Source organism: Anas platyrhynchos, chromosome 22 (assembly GCF_047663525.1).
Source record: "Anas platyrhynchos isolate ZD024472 breed Pekin duck chromosome 22, IASCAAS_PekinDuck_T2T, whole genome shotgun sequence".
NCBI classification, from domain to species: Eukaryota; Metazoa; Chordata; class Aves; order Anseriformes; family Anatidae; genus Anas; species Anas platyrhynchos.
In genome coordinates, this window is record NC_092608.1 from 4,083,006 (window position 1) to 4,106,935 (window position 23,930).

Sequence of the window (23,930 nt, forward strand, 5' to 3'; positions counted from 1 at the left end):
CTGATGAGCCTTGCTACCGCTCGTCCTTTCAGGAAGGGAAGTCTCCAGCCCGATGTGTTATGAAACAAAGCTGTCTGCAGTCCGTGGGGTGTGCTCCGGCACGTGGGCTGGACGAAAGGTCATGGATTGTGTTGGTGGACGAGCCCTTATGTCAGTGTGGCACGCTGATCCTAGTGCTGTTCCTGTGAGGACATGTTAGTCAGAAGTGGGAGAGGCTGGGGAAGAACACAGGTGCTGCTGTGGTTCTGAAGGCTCGTTAAGGACAAGTCTGGCCCTAAAGCACAGGGATCGAGTGCAGGGGAGGGCTTAGCACTGCAAATCTCGTCTGTTTTAAGGCTTGATGCCCACAAAACATGGCATTGTCAGAGCATGTAGCTGCAGACTTACCTGTGAGAAGCTATAAAGGAACAAGATAAAAGCTATAAAGGAACAAGATTAGAGACACCAAGCATGGTATCTCTTCGAGGCTCTTTAACTTTGGCATTTGTGCGTTATTTGGGTGCTACCTTAAACAGAGCTGCAAAGAATCTAATGACCTTTCTGACACATCCCCTCAACTTCCTCTGTAAGGGAAATCTGCTTGAGTTCACTCTTTCATTTCAAGAAAAATCTTAGTTTTTGTGTAACCAAAACTGCCGTTTGTAACCAAGTAGCCAATATTCAATAGCAGAGAGTTTCTGGCAAGAGCTGCAGGACTCCTGCCTGAGTTCCCTCTGTTATCACAGATACTTCTCAGAGCTACCTCCTGAGAAGTCCTTTCTGCTGGGTTACACAGCGCTGCCCTTAGCGGGAGCTGGCTAGGTAGGGAGACAGAGGAGACTTGTTCATGTTGGTTTCTTGTTGGTTTCAGTTGAGGATGGGTTATTCCGGGTTTTAGGGTTGTTGCAGATTTAGCTTCCTTGGATGTGCTGCCTTCTGAGTGACTTCAGTGTTGTGCTGGAGAGCCAGCCCCTCCACTCATGGTTAGGAGGGCATGCTGTCCTCATCACACTGCCTTTCAACACTGCAAAAACAGCTAGAAAATTCTGCAGAACCCTTCTTATCCCAAGGAGAGATTCATTAGAGTATTGCATTCATATGGGCAAGCTGGTTCAGTGGCTACAAATCCCAGCAATGTCGTGCAGTGGCAGGCTTTGGCTTCCTCAAAGGCTCTCCTGGGGTGTCTCGGGGTGGACGTGCTTTTGCCACCTGCCAGATGTGGAGGAGAGCAAAGCTCTTGATATCTAGAACCATGATATGTGCTGCTTAGGAGAACGAGGCTGTTGGCTTAGCGAGGTGCTTTGTTAGCTCAGCAGCCTGGGGAGGTCACTGCCAAACACCACATCCCATTCCCCCCATCCCCAACATGCCTGTGCAGTTCACACCAGGGACCTGATTCTGCACAAGGATGTTCCTCTCTGCTCTGTGCTGGGACACGTGCCATCTGCAATTTTCTTGCCCTACCTCTGGTGATCTCAGTGAGTGCGGTTTCACTTTCTGCAGCAGCTCACCCTGCTGAGCCCAGCTGATGCTGCTGCTCCTCGCTAGGTGGGGCTGGGGAAGCTGCCCCTTGGCACCACCGCAGCCTTCTGCATGGAGAGTGAGATAGCAAGGAGGCTCCCTGCTGCTGCCAAAACCAATGCTATGTAATAAATGCTGCCTGCCCAGCCCAGGTCTAAGAACGATTGCACAATTGCAACACTCCGAAACCAGCTCTAGCCACGTCTGGTGCGATCGTTGCTGTCATCTGCTTCGTGGCTGCTCGTTCTCTGCTAATGCAGCGCTTGGGAGCTGCGGGTAGGTAAGCTTACTGCCCCTGCAAGGCTTTGCTCAATGTTTAATGGGGTGGGAAGGGTGTTAAAGCTGGAGTGCTGGCGAAATGGTTGCATCAGGGCTGGGATGTGGAGGTGTCACAGCTTTGCTGTGATTCCCTTCTGCAGGAGGCAGAAGTGCACGCTGCAAGCGAGGCACTACAGCTTTGATGCTAAGAATTAAGGCTAAATAAAACAGTCCTGATTCTTGGGTGCTAAGGCTTGAATGCTGTTTGCATTTGAGGCTTGCAAGCTCCTTTCTTCCCCATGTTTTTAGGATGGTTTTGTAGCATCAATGTTCATTCTTTGTAAAACTGAGCAAAAAAGCAGAAGGCTTGCGTGAACAACGGGTCAGCTCTTAAAAGTGAGGAGAAACTCATGCTGAGGCAGATCCTAGGAAGCAAATTCTAAAGTTCCTATCAAAGAAAGGGGATAGCTCTGTGTGAAGGGCCTCTGGGGGTGGTGTACAAAGCCAGCGTGTCAGGTACCTGGGATCACCTTGCGAATTCTCCAGGTAAGCTGCTGCCAGCCAACAAATAAAAGTAGCAGTAGTGCAGCCCCTATCCGTTTAGCTTCTTTATCCACTAGCTTGTGGGATGAACGTTCAGCCCAAGAAAATGCACCAAGTTTACTTAATGGGCTTCTATTAAAAGCATGGAAACCTAAGCAAAAATACACGTGTTTTCTCTGTAGTCTCATTTACTAGAGCTGTGTCCTTTAGCTCAGCTTTCCAAAGGAGTAAGCAAGTAAATGATTGAGTAGAACATTTTCTGTTGTTACCCTGAGGTTTCCCAGACTGGAAATCTGTAGGACAGGGCTTTAATTCACTGTCTGCAGAGTGCGCTGTCTGTGTTTAAAGGCTTGGACTCTCATCTATAGAAGTAGTCGTATAACTATGGGGGAGAACATAAGCCACAGTAAACTGGAAGAAATAGGCTTGAAGTAAAACTGGATGGGAGATCAAGGGGTTTCAGGGCTTTCATGTAGTGGTGTAACCGCTGCTCCAGACAGGTGTGCTGGGGGTGTTGAGCTGCGGAGCAAGGGAAGAGCCGTGAGGAGCTGTGTTTTTTGCAGTTACATTAACAAAACTTTTTGTAACTGACTGAAGTGCTTCTGGTCCTTCTTTCTGGTAAAGCTTGTAACTGAGGGACAATGACTTGCCAGTACTTGACCTAATGAAAACATCTGTTTTCAGTGGCTGAGTGCCCCGCAGGTGCTTAAACAACTGCATGCATTTTCCAGTAAGCGTTCTGTGCTTTTCATTGTTTTGGATAGGCTGCCCCTAGAACTCGCTGCCCTTTGCAGTTTGGGTTGAGCCATCCGTGCTGTGCAGAGGCTCTGGCAGCTCAGGAGCTGGCTGGGGGGATGCTGATGGGACCAGCAGTGACTTTCTCTATGGCTACTGCATATTCTTTGCCTTGTGTGGAGGCATGACTGGGACTTTGAGGGCTCTCACTGCTGTGCAAGCTGCTTCCAAATGGTGTTGAAAATCCATACAGCAGCCTGTTAAAATTCCTCTGTCGCTTTGAGACGGAGCTACCTGACACAACCTCCTGCTGTGCGAAAAAACTTGCATGGGAACAGCTCTTTGGCTTCAGATGAAACAATGAAGGCTTCTTGGGTGAGTTCTCTGGCTTGCATAGGCTGCATTGATAGCTGGGACTGCATTTGTGTGCTCAGATCAGGTGAATGGGTCTGGCATAGATAAGTGTGAGGCGAATTGTTTTGGAATGATAGACAGAGGTTTAGATTTGGGTGACTTTTCAGACCTCTCTGTGAACCAAGGCACTGCTTAGCCTGATCTGTGCGAGGTGTTCCCTGGGTTCTGGGTGACAGGAGGGAAGTGACTGAAACAAAATTCTAGCTACTTGATTCACACCAGGAAACAAAATACCCTGCTGGGGGTAGCGGAGGCTGCTGTCTGCATGGCATCGACCTGCTTGGGTTAATTATGAGCTGAAGGGGCCGCGGGCACAGGATGGTCCTGCTCTGTTGTACACAGCATGGTGCTGAACTAAATCATAGTGACTGCTGCAGGAGGGGTCTGTGACAGGCAGATGTTTTTCCTAAATAGAAGTTGGAAACCAGCTCTGCTCTGACTGCTGTACATGTTCTTTCCTTTGCAAAGCCTTGTAAAAAAAAAAAATAAATAAAAAATTGTCGTCTTCCATTTAGCAGCTGGAACTTTGACACCATCCATTGAAATGCCTTTGCTATCTCCTACCTTGATCTATTTCCAGCAGGCAGTGGTTTTGAAGGCTGGCATTTCTTTCCAGCGTGGCAAATCTCCTTGCTCTGAACAGTTAAACTGAGGGGAGATCCAACTCCCTGAAAATGGCAGGGAGCGTTTTGCTCTAAGACTTTGTTCTGAAGCTTTTAAGTCTTGAAGATTACCAATAAAAACTGAAAAGAGCATGGGAGCAAAATGGAGCGTTTTGTTTATAAAGCAGAGCAGTATTCCAGCAAGCCTGAGCTGTTGATGCAATAGGTGAAAGCACTTCTACCACTTGTACTCAAGCCTCTAACTGCTCAAGGGTTTTGGAGGAGCTGGCTCTGTAGCATATCCCTTCATTTATGGCTGGCTGCATCTCATAAAGCTTTCCAGAGCATTAATTTGTTAGTTCAGTAGGATAAACTTCTCACTCTGTCCTGCTGAAGGGAAAGTGCCTGTATTGTCTTGTGCATGGCAAAGCTTTCTTAAAAGGGGCATAATTGTACTCCCTGACTGTAGGGCGAGGTGCTGCTCTGCAGTTTTAGACCAGGCAAGGGACGGTGGAGCCAGCTGTGAGCTGAAATCACTGCCTTGCCCTAATAACCAGCCACGTTGCGCCTGAATCTTGGCATATGGTGCCTGGTATCTGACCTGCTCTCGGTCTAATTGACCCTTTTGTTGCAATCTTTTTCCCCTTTATTTCTGTTTATTCTGGCTTCATCTTATGGTATTAGTCTGCCTGGGGAAAGAGGCAAAACTAAGGCAAGTGGCAACTGGTGCTTGTGTAGAGGAAAGGCTGCTCTCCTTGTGGAGACAGTATCCTACCAAAAGTGCTTCAGAAGTCCCTGTCCTGAACTGTGGTGATTCCCTTTCTGGTGAAGAAAAGGAGAAGAAAAAGCCTCGAGAAAAACATGATGAAGGCTAACATTGGCAGGAGGGAAAACTTATTATGAAGGAGGCGTTGTTTTGCTAATGGGAGTGCAGAGCTGTGTTCCTGCTTCTCCCAAGCATTGCACTTGAGAACAGTCTGCAGCGGTGCTCCTGCAGTCTGGCAGGCTGCTTTGTTTTGGTTGTTGCTTCCTCTGCAGTGTTCTCACATGTCCTGCACAGCTCTCAGGAAATCTGCCGCTCTCCCTCCTGCCAATGTTTTGTTCCTTTATCCTAATCAATGTTCCAACAGCTGAACTGGCCTCCAGGCTTCCAAGTGCGCTGCAGCCAGTGCCTCGTTGACAGCCCTTGTCCGTGTGCCATAAGGCTGGGGAATGCCAGGTAGCTCATCTGGGGCTCTCTGCAGAGCAACGCAGCTCAGGCTCAGCAGCCCCATGGTCCTACTTCCAGCCTGAGCGAGTGACTTGCACCGAGACGTCTTAAAATCCGACCTTCCAGCCAGCATTAATGGGCATCTCCCAGGAAAAGGAAGGCTCCTGCTGGAGCAGCTTGGGAAATCTCATCCTAACAGAGCTGGTGTCGGATCCGGGAGTGCTGAAGCCCTCAGTTTTATATCTCAGGCATGAGGCTTTGAAGATAGGAGAGTGGGGACTTGAGGATTTAACAGAAGTTTCTCCCAAATAATTCCTTGTGATACATGTGCTGAGTTTAAGTACTACCACGCAGCTCCCTGGGTGAGTTTGCATGACTTGTGATGTTGTGATAATGGCGGTGCTTTTACACCAGCAGCTCAGCTTGTGCCTGTAACAGCTTGGGATCCCTTGGTTTGATGTTACAGGCTCACAGAGGAGGGAGGCTGTGCCCTTGGAGGTATTGGAGGTATTGTGCCAGGGTGTGCTGGCACCCGGTCACTGTGCCATTGCTCAATTTGTTGTGTGGCTTCTTGCTTCTCAGCTGTTGACTCTCTGGCTTAAATAACAGGGGATTTGTTTTGATGCTGAGGATGGTATGTGCTTAACATACACGCTTTTCAGTCATCTTGTCAGCTCGTAACGTGATTGAATCTCATTTAAATGGTATTTGCTTAATGAGCCTTCTGTCCTTCAGTGCCATACGTCCGAGGTCCCTAAATGGTTAGGAAATGGCCATCCTGCTGCTTACTAATGTGCGTTGGGATGTGACTCTTAAAGAATGTCAAGGATTTTTCCCTTCTGCACTTAACAAACAAAAAAAGGGGCAAGAGAAGGAGTCATCTTTAAGAACTACCAGATTTCAGCTGAGCTTTCCATGGCATATCCTGGAGGAGGAGTAAGTTGTAGGGAAGCTGGTGAATTGATCCATAACCCAGGACATACACGAACCTTCCCTGTCACCTTCTAGCTGAAGCCTTGCTGCTAATGTCCAGTAACCTGATTTTTAAACCAGACCTGATTCATGCTCCTTTTCTACGCCAGATGAGGTCCTGGTTGTGAGTAAGTGTTGTGACTGTAGCTGGCAGGAGCCCCGACTGATTGCCTCACTTCAGGAAATGTTAAAATAACACTTTTTTTCTTAGAAAGCCAGTTCACTCCCCTCCCACTTTTAATTCTCCTAATAGCTGCCCCCAGTTTGGCAGCTGCCTCACAGAGGGTTGTTTGTGTTGCTGAGCGAGAGCAGAGCCACTTCGGTGGATGCAGGGCTGGAGGAGAGGCGCGCGCAGCAAGCTCGTCTCCTCAGGCAAGCTGGCTTCAACTTTTCAGAGGCTTCTCTAAAATCTGGAAGGAAAACTGCTAAACGGAGAAGAATCTCGCTCCTCCCCCTGGACTCTGCATCTGAAGCTGGGGATTTTTTTTTTTCCCCTCTTGGAGAAGAGGAGCTGCCCCAGCTGCTCACTTGAGCCGAGCCATCTGGGAGGTGTAGCTGCTCTCCTGACGGCGGCGATCCCCTGCAGCCCCGTGGTGCCAACGGGTGTCGCCTGAGGCTGAACCCAGCAGCTTTATCTGCTGTCCTGGACTTGCACAATCGGGCCTTCAAGGTACTTTCCAGAGCTGGAGCCGGGGCTGGGCTATGTCCTGAAGCCTGTGTGGATGGCTGCTGGCTGCCAGCTGATCGGGGAAGGTTTGTAAGGCTCCAGATGGAGCAGCTTTCATCTTACTGCCTGCTTCCTACCTTGCTTGATCGCTGCTGGGGGCAGATGGCTCGTGTTCAGGGCTGTTTTTTATATTTCTCTCTTGGAGCTGTTTAAGTGTTGAGGGAAGCAAACTATTTATGGCTGGATAATGCCACCAGGCAATCCCCGTGTGTGCGTGTCTCTGTGGTATGCGGCCTTTACTGCAGGGGATGCTTGCATTGAAGGGGGTTCTCCAAGAACTCCTACAGCTGTCTGCCAAAAAAAGGCTGCAGTTCAGGCTTCCTCATCTCATGCCTGATCGGGGAGCCCTGCGGAGGAAGCACTCGAGTACCAGCGAGGAGAACACCGAGTGTTCACCTAGCGTGTTTGTGAGTAAGCTGTTTTGAACCCTGGAGGTGTTTGGACTCTTTCTGGGTATTAAAAATGCTTTGTGTGTTTTGGCTCCTCAGTGGATAGCTGTGCAGATGGCCTTGGCTGGAGAACCCCAAGGTGGGTGGAAGGAGCTGGAGTAATGAACAGCAGTGATCAGCCTGGGCCTTCTCTGGGTGGACGTCCTGCTCAGCCTGGTCTTGTGGCATCAAGTAGAGCTCATAGGCTGGGCAAAGGTAGTGCTGGAGCATTGAAATCTCCGGCATTATTACTCTGTGCTGGGTCTTCTGTGCAGAAGAAACTGTTCTCAGTTTATCCAGCCTGACTTGCATGTTGTCCATCATTCAAGGCAAAGGACAGCTGGAGTCGGTCTGACCACGGACCAGCTCTCAAGGTGGAACAGTGCCTTGTAAAGAGGTGAGCTATGGCCGGATCCACACCTTCTTATGCAAGAGGAGGAATTTGAGTGCCTCTCTGAAGGGGACAGGCTCAGTACCTGTCTGTTTGATCTATATGCTCTCTCTGCTATGCAGGGCACGCTGCATAGGTGGCATGCATTCCCCGTGCTGGTGGAAAGGAAGGATGAATTGTCAAGATAAATGGATTGAAACTGCTCTGTAAATGTTGCATACAAGGCTGTATGTGGTAATGTTTAACTTGTCTCTTGTTTTTCTTTCCATCCATTAGGCAATACTGACTAGCGTACATCTCGACAAGGTCTCCAAGCAACATTTCCTGTAGGGCTGAATGACAGCAGAAGCAGCCGGGCAAATTGATGAGCTTGCTTTGGGAGCCTACGAGTAGGCAAAACCAGAAGGCACGATGGGTCAGAAGGTCACAGGTGGGATAAAGACTGTGGATATGAGGGACCCGGTGTACAGGCCTTTGAAACAGGAGCTGCAGGGACTCGACTACAGCAAACCCACGCGTCTGGACTTGCTGCTGGACATGCCTCCGGTGTCGTACGAAGTCCAGCTACTGCATTCGTGGAACAACGACGACCGCTCGCTGAATGTATTCGTGAAGGAGGATGACAAGCTGATATTTCACCGGCATCCGGTGGCTCAGAGCACAGACGCTATCAGAGGCAAAGTCGGCTACACGCGAGGACTGCACGTGTGGCAGATCACCTGGGCGATGCGGCAGCGGGGCACGCACGCCGTGGTAGGGGTGGCAACAGCAGACGCCCCTCTGCACTCTGTAGGGTACACCACGCTCGTAGGAAACAACCACGAGTCGTGGGGATGGGACCTCGGGCGCAACAGACTGTACCACGACGGCAAGAACCAGCCCAGTAAAACCTACCCTGCCTTCCTAGAGCCAGATGAAACTTTCATCGTGCCGGATTCCTTCCTGGTGGTTCTGGACATGGACGATGGGACGCTGAGCTTCATTGTGGACGGGCAGTACATGGGTGTTGCCTTTCGGGGACTCAAGGGGAAAAAGCTGTACCCCGTGGTGAGCGCAGTGTGGGGACACTGTGAAATTCGGATGCGCTACTTGAACGGACTCGACCGTGAGTATAGCTCTGTGTTTGTTCTAGCAGCACTAACCTGTGTGCCACTTATGTGTGGGCTTAGTACACCATCCTAAAGGGTTTTCACTTTCCTGAAGAGGTGAGGACTTCATGGCAGCAGTGGGGTTTAGAGAAATCTCCGAATCCTTAGTGGCAATTGAAACAGCTTGTCTGGCTGGTAACGTGTTGTTAATAAGGTGCTGTACAAAGCAAGTGAAGTTTGGGGAGGCGATACAGTGGGAGGAGGAGGTGCCAGTTTGTCTGGAGTGATAACAAACCTTCCTGCAGTGCTACCAAGGTCTCAGCAGGAATGGCCTTTCTGGACAGCTGTTCTTTGCAGTGCAATCCTGGTGCCTTTTTGCAAGGAACAGTCCCTGAGGGGCAATCACTTTCCCCTTTCCTCAGACAGGGACAGCTCTTCCCACTCCTTCCTGCAGGGGATTTTAACAAGTCCCTTCATCAGGCACTGCAGGAATGTCCCATCTCTGAGGAAAGTAGCTTGCTTTGTTTCTTCCAGGGCAGGCTGTGCTGATTTTCAGCTGGACATTGCAGCCAGCCCAACTTGCATGCCAGGCCTTTTACTAATAGGGCCCTCAATCCCTAGCTAAGCTTAGTAATAAGTTTGGCTGTCCAAATGTGCTAAAGTCTTATCTCTCCTAGTCAGAGGTTCCCACTGGGCCAGACTGTGACTCAGTCCTCTGGGTAGGGTGGAGGAGAGAGGTGAAGGAAGTGGATTAATATCTGGATTTATGTTGTTACTGAAATAAATTTGGCAATATTGATATGAAAAGGGTAGTGTTTCCCCTGCATTCCAGAACAGTGTCTGCCCAAAGGCTGTAGCATACTGGGCTTTTATTTGTGCTTAGAACATGTTTGTTATGAGGCTGGACCAGGTGTCAACCCCTGGCACTGGTGACATGAGGTATGGAAAGCAGCACTGGCACCTGAAAACCGAGCTGTCAAACAACCAGGAGAGCATTGTGAGGGGATAGGTGTATGATCCACAAGTGACTTGAGAAATATGCCTCAATTTGGCAACACAGAGGTACCTATACCAATGCTTGCAGACCTTCTGTGTGGGCACAAAGCAAGGCGTGCTGCTCAGACCAGAGAGAAAGGGCCAGAGAGCATCTCCTGCTGCTGAAGCAACTCTGGGAAACTCCTCTCTTCTTCACTTGGTTCATAGGCAACCAGTGACACTTCTGGGGAAACTTCTTTAGGTTAGAGAAGTCCTGCTTGACTTTGTGGAAGCAAATACCTGCATCCAACAGGGACTTCCCAGTGTATTAATAAAGCTTGGGACATGCTGGACCCAGGTGAAAGCCTGCAGAACAACTGCTGTGCTGCCTCCCATTCAAAAATGGAGTTAGCAAATTCTTCAGCTGTTGAGTCTCCAAATTTGCTGAAAAACAAGGCAGATTGGATGGTCTGGGTGTTCAGCTTATTCTGTCATGGAGTGACTAAATTCTTCGCAAAGCAGCTGACCCATCCACTGAGACTGTTGCCTCATAACCTATTTCTATCATGAGCCACAACATAATTGATCCTTTTCAAGGGAAGGCTTAGCTCAGAAAAAATTAAGTTGGGGACTGTCCCTAAAGTGGTGTTACTCAGTCAGTAGTGTCACCATTTTCTTTGCAGCTGGCAAGCCCTTTAGTGTCTGTTGAGGCACGATCTTAGCGCTCAGCATAGGTGTATGCCTTTCATAAACTACTCTTCTGGTTTTTCCTATCGTCAGCCTTCTTCCCATCAGCTTTTTAGCAGATGAGCTCAGCAGGAAAGGCTGAATAACCCCCAGAGAATCAAAATCTTTTGAAGTGAGAGCTTTTTGGCAAAGTGTTTTCTCACCAACAGAGAGGAACCGAGCTTATCCTGCCCCAACAGCTTATAGGATGGCAGCAGCTCCAGCAACCAGGTTTTTGGAAGGGTCAAAGCCAAGGCTTGCAGCTCCCTTCAGAGCCAGCGAGTCTGTGGAGCTGTCTGCACAGAACTGCTCTTAGCAGGGAAACAGCCACCTCCTGTATTGGATTGGGTTGTAGTGTGCTCTCAGCATAGGAGTGAATCACGGGCACGAGGCCAGGAATGACAGGACGCTATTTTGGCACGGACAGAAAGAAGGTGTCTGGCTCTAACCCCTTCTGAGCATTCAATAGCAGCACTGTGTCCAGTGATTGTAGTGCTTGTGAATGGAAGGAGGTCAGATGTGTGTGTGCTTTCTCTTCTGCTCCGGCTTTGGTGAGAGCGGGTTATCAGGGCAGAACAGCTGAGGACAAAGTTCTGCTCTGTGGGAAGAAGATCCTCTCTGCTTTTAAGGCCATTAAATCAGAATACATTATGTTAATGCTGGAGGCTTTGGAAGCCCAGGCCCCTCGTCCTCTGGCTAGACGATAGCTCTGCCCAAGCTGTCTCCATATGGAGCAAGAGGAGTTGGGACAGACTTGGAATACAGCACGCTTGTACCCCAGAGAGGGTACAAATTTTTGTTTAAGCTACGTTGGGAAGTGCCAGAGGAGTGCTGCCAGTAATAGGTTTCTCCAGTCGTATCGCAGCCAGAGCTGGGACGTGCAGTCCTGCTGTACAGAGACCGGACCCTGCAGGAGAGGCAGCGTGGATCCTGAAGTGGGTCACGAGCAGCAAGAAGGGCAGTGCTGGGCTGGAGGAGGTGTACTTAGGGGTGTGATGCCTCGGTAACGATGCTCAAAGCAGTTCTCCGAAGTTCTAGTGCTAGAAAAACATTCCCCTGCGGCTTCCCCTGCAGCAGGTAATAGCTCGGGATGCTTAGCAAGGACTGATGGGGGGGAAATGAGGCATTAGTTCAGCTCTGGCTGCTAACTTGAGGAGACAGACCAATTAGCCTGCAATTCCTGACTGTTACCAAGTCTCTTCAGCTAACAACCTCTCTGTCCCAGCCCTTTTGCCAAAAAACTAGATAAACTGCTTTCTCTGCTTCTCATTAGGGATGTTTTTTTACGTGGACAGTTACTTTTTCCAAAGTAGAATCAGGAGTGGCCCGAGCAGAGATGACTGATCTGTTCAGTCTGAGCTTTTCAATGTTAGCTGTTATCTCTGAACTGGGAAGGAAGGGATTTGTGTCCACCTATTGATGGGGAGGCTTCTGGTAAGAAATACAGTAACACGATCATGCTTAGAAATTAAGCTTTCCCAGTCTCTCAGCTGTTTAAAACAGCTGTATGAACAATCAGATTAATTTGGCTTGTAGCAGTGGAAGCTAGAGCTGTTGGCATCTATCAGAGTTCCTGAAAACTGCAGCTTCTCAGCCAAGCTTTTCTATTTTTGGGGATGTTTTTAGGTGTCTGTGTCCAGCCTGAGATGTCTCTAAAGAAAGCTTTCCAATGGTGTGTGCTGAGCATCCAGGTTATTAGAAGGATGTTTGCTTACGTACTGAATTTGGGATGCCTTTGTTTTAGCATCTCTTTGGGGCAGAGGAACCCCTCGGGCTTGTGCAGGTGAGCTGGGACAGACTCAGCAACAGGAGCTGAGAAACTAATCTGTGTTCCCCCTGTGCAGCTGGGATGTGTTCACTCTGGCTTTGACCTCAGTCCCCTGTGATTGACTGTTCAGCATCCAAGGTCCCCGTATGCCTTGCCTGAAAAAAAATAGCATTATCTTGTTTGGGGTTTGTAAGTACAAGGTGCAGAAGTAGTAGCAGAAGATGTGTATTTTTCCCAGGTTTATGATGTAGGGAAGAAATCCTCTGATGGGAAATGTCACAATACAAGCAGTGACACGAAGCTTTGACAGGTGGCTTTGCTTTTTTTCATGAGAAATAGAGGCAGAAATGAAAGGGGTGACAGTTCTGCTTCTAGTGGATAAAAACAAATCAGTACTTTCTGGGTGTCCATACTGTATGATGCTATCAAACTGTCTGCTGCTGTCTTTTACTTCAATAAACCTCTTCCAAAGGTTTTTGGATAGTGCAGCGAGAGGCACAAGCTAGGAGACGTGTTCTGACTTAAATGTTGTTGCAGGGAAGAAACATCTTTTAGGGATTTCAGTCTCTCTTCCTTCACACACAACTTCTTAAGTAACTTCCACAGAAATGTTGAGTCCTGCCTGTGTATTTGAGCTGAAGCTGCTGACTTGTGGATGCTGAATGGCTTGGGTTTTGTGACCAAGCCAGGCATCCACTTTTCTTGCTCAATCTTTTCTGGGGGATTTCTAGAACAAACAAGATGAATGTGTAGCTTGTGGCTTGGGATGTTAACGTCTTGGGTCTCTCTCTTTCCAGCTGAACCACTGCCTCTGATGGACTTGTGTCGGCGAGCTGTGAGGCTTGCTCTGGGCAAGGAAAGACTGAATGAGATCCCTGCGCTGCCACTGCCAGCCTCCCTCAAGAGTTATCTGCTCTACCAATGACCTTCATGTTCCGGGACTGAGAGTTGGAACCAAGGCAAAATATCTGGAGCTGACCCACCGGGAGATGGGTTTGCCACCCTTGTGTCATCGCTACTGTTGGAACTCCTTGGCCAAAGTACTTCAGTCACTGATACAGCCTCCGTGTGCCCTTACTGGCAAGCTCTCGAGTAGTCCTTGTTTCAGAACCGAGTGCTCTTGTTCTTTGGAAGTCACTTCCCCTGCACACTTTAAAAACAAAAATAATAAAGGAACACTTTTAGAAGCTCTGTTCCTCCCTGCTTCTCCTGATAAAAGGCTGTCCTGCAATCCCTTGGGTTGTAGAGCCTGGGAGTGAGCCCTCCTGTACCAGCTGAAGGGAAGAACATAGTTTAGGGGAAGGGGAGACACTAGGAGTGGACATCTTAAGACCAGGTGCTAAGAATGGAAAGGCATGGGGTGGCCAGCAGAGTTGGGGAGAGTCTGGAATACCAAGAGGAATTCATTGCTGAGTTTTTAAAACCAAAAAAAACCCAAACCCTTGAAACACCAAAACCAAGAACCCTTCCACCAGGACATTTAAATTGGAGGAGGTGGTTATGTTGCTGATATCTGTCTCTCTGCTAGGACTTCTTACCACGTTTCATAGACAGTAAACCTTGCTTTCTTGTTTATCACCATCACTCTCAGTTCTCCTGTCCTGCCTCCTCTTAGTGGGTGTGACTCAGTTGATTGAGCAGTCACCCCATGTCTTCATCTGCCCTCTTCCTCTTGACTTAAAACTGTAGGTTTTAGTCTGGGACTGAAGGGTTTCTTGCTGATGCAGGGACAGAGAAGGGACAAACTTCTGCAATAAAGTCCCTGGTGAGACAGGCTGGATGTCCTCAGACTTGTCACCCAGCTGTAGGTCCTGCCATCTTAGGTCTGCTTTCTGCATAGCCTGTTCCATGTTAAGGTTTCAGAGAAACATTTAATTCTCTAAGGGCTCTTCTTGAATTCTCTTCTTGAAGCTGCTTAGTCACCCAAACCAGGCTTTGTTCTGCCATAGACCATCAGCATAATCTCCATTTAGCTATGCAGCTGAATAGTTGTCTGTTGCTTGGGGGGGTGGAAAGCTGTCCCAGGGAAGGTGGTGGCAGTGTAGTTGCAGAAGTGCCATAAGCAGACCAGAAATCCAGAAGGTGGTTGCTGCAGGGTGTAACTTGAGAGACTTACCAGAGCCCAACGGGGTGATCTTCAAGCACAGCAAGAAAATAAACCTCTCCGGAGCTGGGGGGTTGGCAGGGGAGAACTGCAATAAACAGGACAAGCAATTCAGGCAAAATCAGCACATCCCAAATAGATTCTTGCCTCAGTAGCCAAGTAAAGAGGATGACACTCCTTTACTAGCAGGAGCTGCTCTCTTGACCTCTCCACAGGTTACTATGCTGCCTTTCTGGGGTTATTTTGCACATTTCTTTGTCTTGAAAAAATGTTTGTGTGGTTGGTTTTGTTTTGTTTTTTTTTTTTTTTTTTTTTGCTCTTGAGTTATTCCTTCAGTTCTGTGTAGGTACAAATGAGTTTAGTTGTTGAAAATGTTAATATATATATTTGTGGTGTATGTATAAGAACATGTTTTAAACAGCTGCTGTAGGGTACCTTTTTAAAAATAAACTACTTACATAGTATATTTTTTGAAGCACAGAATTGGTGCCAAGACTGGGTGGGGTATGATGCGCCCCTTTCTTTTTTAATCTAATATTGTATGATTTTTTTAACATAGAGGTTTGTACTAGTTTCTGTTACAGGGTGGGACACAAATTGCACAAAAAATAGTGTGTATGGAGCCCTACTTGGATGCCTTCGACTTGAACCAGTGTCTTCCATAACTCCAGGGAAGCCTGTGTTCTCCTCACTTCTAACGCTCTTCATGCTCCCTTGTCTCCATCTCTTCTCACTTCCCCAGTACATTTTGTACAGTTTTAAACTCTCACTTCCTATTTTATGGCTGTAGATAATACTTGGTAACCTAATAAACTTTATTAAATATTGCTTGATGCTGGGTTTTATTTGCATGAGATGATCAGAATTTTCCGTATTGAGCTTCTGCCTGGAGGCTGAGCGTCCTTCCAAGAACTCAACCCAAGTAGGTAAAGTGAGGGCTGGTGGGACCCTGCTTTGAAGAATAAGAATTCAAAGCTGGCATCTAAGAGCTGTGTGTAGGTGGAGGGCAAGCTGCAGCTATTGGTAGGTTGTTGGAACCTGTGATTTTATACATCTGCTATTCATGCCTAAAGATAGCTATTCCTGGTAGAGCTGAATGAAATCTGTGAAGTCTCATACGAGGAAGCTAAAGCTGCCTTGACTTACAACTCATCCAACTTGTTATACACAACTCATACAGCTCCTTACACTATACTATGGTTTCTTCAAGTAGATTCAGTAGACCAGGACTCTACCTATCTTTCTAAACTTGATGCTGGGGAGGCTTGCAAGCATCTCCTAGATTACAGCAGGCAAACCTCTTTTTTTTTTTTTCCTTCCAGAAAAGTGTCTTGTGAGAACTGCCACTTTGTGTTGGCACCTGACGCACCTGACTTTTCCTTCTTAGGCAGAGAGGTAACAGATAGAAGAAAGTGAAGTAAAATGTTGGGGGCTAAAGGAACCCCTGGCCATAGCACAGTGCACTAACCACAGGAGGGGCTGAGTGGTGGGAGTTATTTCTATATTACAGGTGCTTGGAGAAATGTCTGATTTTGATGTGTTCTGGACAACTCAATCACCAGCTTGCTTTAGCTCAAGTCACTGAATGGGGCTTTTCAGTCACTTCCTACCTCCTGCTGTGGTTTTGAAAGCTGTATTTCCACATTTCCACAAGAGGCTTCATTCCTGGGCTGTGAGGAGATGTGGAATGTCTCTTGTGGAGTAGAGACATCCTTGCTTGCAGGTGTAATGCCTTAAGACTATTCTGCCTCCCACCTCTGCAATACAGCAGTGCTCTCAAATGCTATCAGCAGGTAGGTTAAGACTCCCCAAAGTGACCAAGTGCTCTTGCCAGTTACGACAGGGGCTTTACTTCTGCCTCCTGTCCACGTACTTCTGTCTTTCCTGCAGCTACTGCCTCGTGCGTGGAAAGCAAATCGCTTCATCAGTTCACATAAACACTACAAAATGTGAGGCTCAACCGAAGCTCAGAGGTATGCCTATGAACTGCCTTATAAGGGTACTGGGTGAGGAGAACTTTTTTCTTTAAAAAAAAAAAAAGAAAGAAAAAAGAGGCAAGTGCTTTCTTTCCCTCTCCAATCACAGCAAAGATTTTTTTGAATTTTGGAAGCCTTCGTCCTGCTTGTTTTCCCACATGTAGAAGATCAGCTTCACATCTGAGGCTGAGCAGTCAGCGTGTGTAGTTATAAGCCCGGTTGTGTTCTGCTGCAGCAGGTTTTGGGGCCGGGAGTGAAACTTCTTTCTTGCCAGCTTCGGGGGAAGGCTGCCCCTGCCGAGCTGGGAGTGGGGCTGGAGGGGTGCTGGGAGCACAGCGGGCTGGGGAGGGCCCACAAGGTGGGGCGGGTGCAGAAGACTGAGAAATTAGTTCATGCTCCGCTCCAGACACCCAAACAGGCTTGTGTTCCAGCTGCATGGAATATTTGAAATAAATGACCTGCTCGGGGCTGGGAGTTCGCCGTGTTTATGTACAGCGCCATGGCGACGGCGGAGGAAGTCATGGGATGGGGATCGGAGCTGGTGGAATCAACAAATGATATCACAGATTAGCAAGGCCTAATGAATCAGTGGCTGCTTCCCCTGCTTTTGCCTGCCTTCAGGCACGGGCATGTGGCAGGCAGACCGGCTCCTTTTTCCGAGCAGCGTTGAAAATCACAAGCCCCGCTCGTACCACGGCCGCCTTGAAAGCCAGCACTCTTACACTGGCCGGCATCTCTCATCTTCCTGCTGTTCATGCACGTGGGACTGCTCTGCCCCACTTCACAGGAGGCTCCTGGCTTTGGTAGTTTGCTGTTGCCTTGCTGGTGAGACAGAAATGCTGTGACAAACCTGCAGAGAAGCTGGTGTCCTGACGCTCCAGGGGCATAGCTTTTGGGTTTTCCTGAGAGGCGAGGCTTTGGTAAAAGTGCTCTGAGTGGAAAGGAAAGTGTGAAGAGGGGAAGATTTCACTGGATGCCTTTAGGAAGTCTGTCATTCCTTTAGCAGGTTTGTCAAAATTCCTTCCAAAAGGAAAGCCCGTCTTGGGTGCAGGTTATGTTCCTGTGCAGCACATTGGTGCCAGCATCCCTTCTGTGGGTCTTGACCAAAGCTGTGACAACATCAAGACAGAAAAACCTAGTGAGGGGGGGGACAGTTGTTGATTCTCTCCTTTGCAGCACTGACACATTGCTCATGAAATGATTTCTCTGAGTGCAAGCAACCTCCCCAGCTGGGTGCAGCCATCGGCCTGTACCTGTCCATTCTTACCCCAATCCGTTTGGGGCAGTCATCCCGTTCCCTGGGCCTGAGATGTGCAAATTGGAAGGATTTGCATTTTACTTTCAAGAACCTCCTTCGGCAGTTGCACTTTCTTGCCTGATTAAGTTAAGACAATCATGAAAAACATTCGCTAGCGTGCTCCCCCCTCCTCGCCCATATGCTTCCTATGCAGAGCTAACGCTGTTGATCCCGTGCCAAAGACGAAGTTGCGTTTGACTGGAGAGGGAAATACGTAGTGATTTATTTAGCAAAGTTTATTAAAATTAAAAACCTAACCCAAAGCACAGCCTTTCTTGGCGTACAAAGCAGTGCTGAAGGGAGCAAAATTCATTCAGCGCTTGCACAAAGCACATTGGAGCATTGATCCTGTCCTTGCACATGTTTTGATTTGAGACTGTTGCAGGCTTGTCTGCCCTTCAGACAGAGAACTATTTGAAGCCGCTGCCAGATGTTTTGTCTGCCTTGTGTTTTACAACTTGCTTACTGCTTAGCAATGCTCTTCCCACCGGGCGTCCAAGCTGCCCTTGTGCGTTCTGTTCCTGTGGCATCTCCGTGCCGCTTTCCTGCCCTTCGCCCCGCTCACGTACACACGTAGCACAGGGGAGATGCAACCCTGCAGGTTTTATTCAAAGGCTCGGTGTCGCACAGCTGCTGCCCAATCTGCTGGCCTCATCTGGGACCTTTTCGGGGACTAGCACAGAGCAGCCGCGTTCCTCTGCTCACATGTTGCCGCAGCGCACAGAAGTGGAGGTGTTTTGCAGGCTCCTGAAAAAGCAGCGATGGCCACACAAACAGCCCTCTGAATTTCGGCATCGCTAAATTTGGGTTATTAACCAGCCACGCTGTACAGCTTGGGAGGCCTTTCTCACTGCCTGTAACTTAGCTGAGCTATAAACCCTTTTTTTCCACTATGAGTAAAATGGACAACAACTTCCCGAACGCGGCGAAGCAGGGCAAAGCCCTCCGTGTTTTTTCAGGGCTGTGACAAATGTGAGTCAAGTGGAGGCTGCACCAGCCCAACCTCACATCTCCCTGGTGTTCAACCTGCTCCAGCAGCGCAGGACTTTTAGGAGTCAGGGGTTTCTCAGGCCCCTAGCAGTGTGCTTTCCTCTAACGTCTTGTATGGTTGCTCTGCCGTCTTCCCTTGCAGCCCAGGGAAGCCTTGTGGTGCAATGCTACTTCGGGGCCACGGGCCAAGAAATAGATGTTACTTCTGGATAATCTCCTAGGTTGTCCTGGGGGGTTCCAGCACACCTATCCTTACAGGCATCTGTCCATTTCCCCTCTCACAACCTCTTCCAAAGCCATTCACCATTATTTAGAAGGGCCTTGCCGAATTTTACTGTCCGAACCCTGCACAAGAAAACATGCTCCCCAGCTTATTACTTCGCAGGGCACACAGGCAGTCAAGAAACACCTGCCTAAACTGGCATCTGGCCAGGACACAGGTGTTGCTTTTTTTTTTTTTTTTCCTCCCCCTTTCATGACAAAATACTGCGGGTTTCCCACATCAGGCTCTGAAAAACCTTGCTCATGTACTTTTCCCCGAGCAGGCGCCTTTGGGAGCTCAGGACTTCCTTGCAGGCTGAGCAAGCGATTCACTGACCTGCAAGGTAAAGTGCCACCTACTGAATCAATAACTTAATTTCCTGCCACATGCTGGATGTTTCCTTTGGAAGAGGACCACCTAATATCGATCGGGTCTGTACCTACTTAATTCGAGGTCCAGCACAGGGGGACTTGAGGAGTAGCAGCTGTTCCTCCTGAATACGATCTGTATTTTTCAAACTGTCTAGACACCTGGGTGGGTTGCACACGTTAGCAGGAGAGCTAGTTAATCATGTCAACCGTTTTCTTTCTATAGAGGCCCTTTTTTGTTTTGTTTTGTTTAATGAGCTATAGAGAAACCCAGGGGAAGACGGTGACTCCAGCAGACAAGTGGGGAAATCTGATCGCTACGGTTGAGATTTTGACATTCTTCATTCTCACCTGGTGCAGACAGTGCCCAAATTTCAGGATTTCAGGAATTATTAGCTGTCGTGTTTGATAACGATACTCTGACACAGTAAACCCTTAAAACAGGAAGATGTATTCATGCACGACGTGGGCTCTGTGAAATGCTGTTAAATGAGAAGACGAATGAAATGGTGCAGCACAATAGGAAATTACAGCAATGAAAATGAGATTTAGAGAATGCTAAAAATGAAGTTTTTAATTGTTTTCGTGAAGAAAAGCTGGAAGATTGAGCACTCCGAGTCTTTATGAAGCATCCTTCTTAGATAAATATAGGTTTTCAATTGTTCTTCGCTGTTCTCACAAATGCCAAGTATCTATTCCAATGTGAAGTGCTGTGAGATAAGATCCTCATTACCAGAAAGAAAAGAAGGTGACTCTTCATACACAATCCGACACTTCTGTATGCGTTAAAAATAGTCAGAAAAATGCAAATAAGCCTAGAGATTAAATGAGAGATAGGCATTTCTGGATACCCACTCTCAGAAGATGCATCCTGGAGTTAGGACACTCGATGAGATGGGCGTGCAGATCCACAGGCAAGCGATGCCCTAGAGGATGCCTAACATTCAGAGCAAGAGACCCGTGAAACACACACTCTAGCTCTGTTCCTTCTTGTTTTTATGCCTGTGTTTGCTAACTGTGTTTCAAACTCTGCAATCAAGACTGTGGCCCTGGCCTTAACTAGAATAAACTCGTTTTGCTCTTTAGGGTTGCCTGGCACTAGCACTGATCTCAATTGCATTTCAATAAGCACAAGACATGGATGCTTCTCTACCCAGAATAAATGCAAATTAAGTAATATTATGGTCATACGGATAGGATGCCTGCAACCTAAACGAGCATGAGAATCCCTGGGCAAGCTGTGGGACATTTCCCAGAAAGTCTCACTTGAATGTAGGAAAATCGGGCTCCAGAATTAAATACTCTCTACCCAGCTGGATGTTAAATTGTCCTTTCTGGAAGGGGTGAATGCTGAAAGAGCAGGTCCAACTTCAGAAAAAAAAAAAAAAAACAAAAAAAAAAACAAAAAAAAAAAAAACAAGGCAAGAAGAGTCTTGGTCAGGAAAAGCCTATGACACGTTAACCTGTTACCAGATGCATTTGGCAAAGGTTCAGGATCACCCTTGGGGAAATGAAGAAGGGGATAATATTTGGGCTAAGGGCTGGTTCAGTGCTCGTGGGCCCAGCTACTTGATGAGGGCTGGTAGGTGTAAGCTGGCAACTGGAACTAAACCTGTGACCTTGTAGGATCTGTGAAGTGGCAGCCTGTGTACCTGATCAAGGGTTATGGTGGTTTTTTTTTTTGGTTGTTTTCCCAGCGGTCAGCTGCTCCACACGGTGCTAGAAATAGAGTGAGAGATGCAGCATGCTGCAGGCTGCTCGGAGGCTCTAAAGCCTCTCAGATATCTTCCTTGCCAAGTTCTCTTGGAGGGAGATTGTGTAATCAAAGCGGGTTGCATGTAAAAACACACTTGTGTACGTCCAGGCATGCAGGGTATTGCCAAAGTGGACAGACTGTCCTACTTGTGCCTGCCAGAAAAGTTGTGTTTTGTCCAGCGGAAAAGAAAACATCCTTTTCTCTCTGCGCTTTGGAATTTGCCTCTTCAGACTCTGATCTCATTATCAGCATTTCCATACTATGACAACTTTGGTCATCGTGGGCCAGGACCATGGTCCAGCAACTTGAGTCCTGCAACAGTAGCCAAAACTCAGCTGTCCTCCTCAAAATGTGGCCCTCTCGGTAATGTGGCAGATGCTTCAAGGTTGCAGAGGGCATGCAAAAAGAGAGGGGGCAGATGAGGATTTTGTAATATGCGTGGGCTCTTGTGCTAGTTGTTTCTTTGCACTATAAAACGCACTCTCTGCCTCTGCGCAGAGTAAACAATATTAGAGGGTAGTTTAGTTTCATGACTAATTGGTTTAATCGGCGGATTTTATAACTCTGAGTATGTGAGCTCTGTGTCACAGCTGGAAACCAAGCAGATGCCCCAGGTACGCTCTGCAACCATCTTCCCTTGCAGGCTGTGCCATATACCTGAAGGGGCTGATTTTTCAAGAAGCTGGCACCCAAATAGAGGGATGTTTTTGCTGTGTCTTGATTCAAGCCCTGAGCCTAAAGCTTTTTGTTAACCTCTTTACTGCATGCAGTGGATTAAAATTTTGACTGGACATCCAAGGATTTCCTTGGATTGCATTTAAAAATGAGACTACCAACTCTGTTTGGTAGTTTTGCTAAAAATGCCCCCTGCTCTGCATTCATGCCAGAATGGCTGCATGAGAAAAACCCTCATTAGATGCTACTGAAGCAAAATAAAAGGTCTTAGCTCTTGTTGTCAACTTCAGGATCACACAACCCGGAGTTGCTTCTCCCCTCATAGGCCTCTGAGCCAAAATACCTTCAAACTGCTCAGAACCTCTGCCAGTCCTCCTTGGCCCAACTCCTTCCCCTGCCAACGCTGCACAAAGACAGCCCATGGCCAGCGTGGGACCGCTGTGCTCTCCTGCAGCTGCTGCCTTATTGACTGAGCTGTCCCTGCGTGGTATGAGCAATATCGCACTTCTCTAGCCAAGCAGTTATGGGCTCACTTAAATTAATATGAACTTTATGCCTCAACAAGGAGCCGGTGGCTCTTTGTAAAGGGGGGAGGTCTCACACCTTGGTGCAGTTGGTCTTTAAAGTTCAGCAGCTGCTGTGTAGAATTACGGGGTGGCTCGCTCAAACTCCTTTACACGCTCCCCTGGGTGATGGCGCGCTGCTCATTGAAGGGGAAGGGAGCAGATGGAGCCCAGAAGTTTGTTTTGCTCTTTTCCTGCTCAGCTCCATGTCTGGAAACCTCCTAAAGTCTGTCAACTGGCAGTGAAAAATGAGTGTGGTGTGAAGGCCAAACAGATGAGGTGGTCTGCAACGCAGCCATGGCGAGTGCAGTGGGCACCGAGCGCTACCTGGCAGAGCCTCCCCAGCAGCAGGAGGACAGCTCTCCACCCTCCTGCTTTTATTTTTGTGCTGCAAGCAGAAACAAACAAAAAAAAAATAAATAAATCAGAGATGACAACATGGCATTTTGCTGCAGTTATGACACCCGGCCTCTCTGCATGAAACTATAGCAGCTCCCAGGTCCCAGGGTTATCTTGGAGGGGTAAGAGCTGCCCGTCCAAACCCCCTTTTCAGCTGGGTGACTGGTTTGCTTGGAAGATTCCTGGCTGGGGGCTTGTTTAAAGCAACCAAACAAAGGTGGGAGGAGAAAAAAACAAAAGGAAATGCTTTCTGAAAACCAAACTGCTTTGTTTTGTTTTCTTGGAGGGGGGTGCATCTGGGAGAGGGAAGTTGTTTTGTGTTGTTTTCTGAGAAAACATCGCCACAGCCAAGACAAATGAAGATGCCTGCTCTAGATCTTGTTACCTTTGGTCTCTTTGGGCCTCGTGTCAGTTCCCAGATTATTTTTACGAACTGTTTAATCTCATGGCTTTTATTTCCCCTGTAAATAAATGGTATTTCAAATTCCAGGACAGCTTCAGATACTAATACCAGCTGTCTAGACAAAGAGCAGCCCACGGACATGATCATAAATAAAAATAGTCTTGGGGCTTTGGGTTTTTTTCTTCCTCCTCTTGACAAACTAGCTTGCAGACACGGCGTGGAAGGAGAGGCTGGCTGTGTGAAGGCAGACACAGCATTGTTCTCACCTCCCTGGCCATCTCTTGGAGGGGGTTGGTGTTGGCTGGGGCCATGCCAAGGGGTGCCTGGCGTCTCAGAAGTGTTCTGTATCTCTAGACGTGAATAGTTTCCACGTAAGGAAGCAGGGGATGGAGCTCACAGTCACACAGCACAGCTCCCAGGTTTCACAGGGAAGCGCTGGAGGTGTTTTCATGCCTGTACAGGTCTTCAGTTGGTTTGTCCTGCAGGAAGAGGAAGATTTCATCCAGCTTCTGTTCATTACAGCTGTGCACAGCCCAGAGCCCACCAGCCCCAAGCTTTGGGAGGATGCAAGAGAAAACAGTGTGCTAGGACCTACATTATTAATGGTGAAAATCAGCAGCCTGTATAACATGTGGACATGTAGCCCAGATCATCAAGGGAAATGATGCATTTCTCCCTTTTTGTCAGCCTTGTCCGTGTGCCCGCAGACCTTTATTCATCCTACTGAGCAGTACTAACTGCCAGCAGCTTCTTTCATGGAGTTTTTCAAAGCAGGTTGCGGTCAGTAAATAATTATTCTC

At 48.0% G+C, this 23,930-nt stretch overlaps 1 protein-coding gene across 4 annotated transcripts in view; it reads left to right on the top strand.

Annotated features, from left to right (window-relative positions):
- The window catches only part of SPSB1 (splA/ryanodine receptor domain and SOCS box containing 1), a 38,388-nt gene extending 23,119 nt beyond the window's left edge, over positions 1 to 15,269 (top strand). For 2 of the 4 annotated variants that reach the window (XM_027443079.3, XM_072027064.1), the window contains exons 2-3: positions 8,057 to 8,885; positions 13,135 to 15,269. In XM_027443079.3, the coding sequence (XP_027298880.1) occupies positions 8,192 to 8,885; positions 13,135 to 13,262 (822 nt within the window). In that variant the 5' untranslated portion in view covers positions 8,057 to 8,191 and the 3' untranslated portion in view covers positions 13,263 to 15,269. Of the gene's footprint in view, positions 1 to 6,500; positions 6,988 to 8,056; positions 8,886 to 13,134 lie in introns of those variants that run through there. The other 2 variants (XM_005015425.6, XM_005015426.6) reach the window with 2 other exon arrangements.
- Positions 15,270 to 23,930: the final 8,661 nt, after the last annotated feature.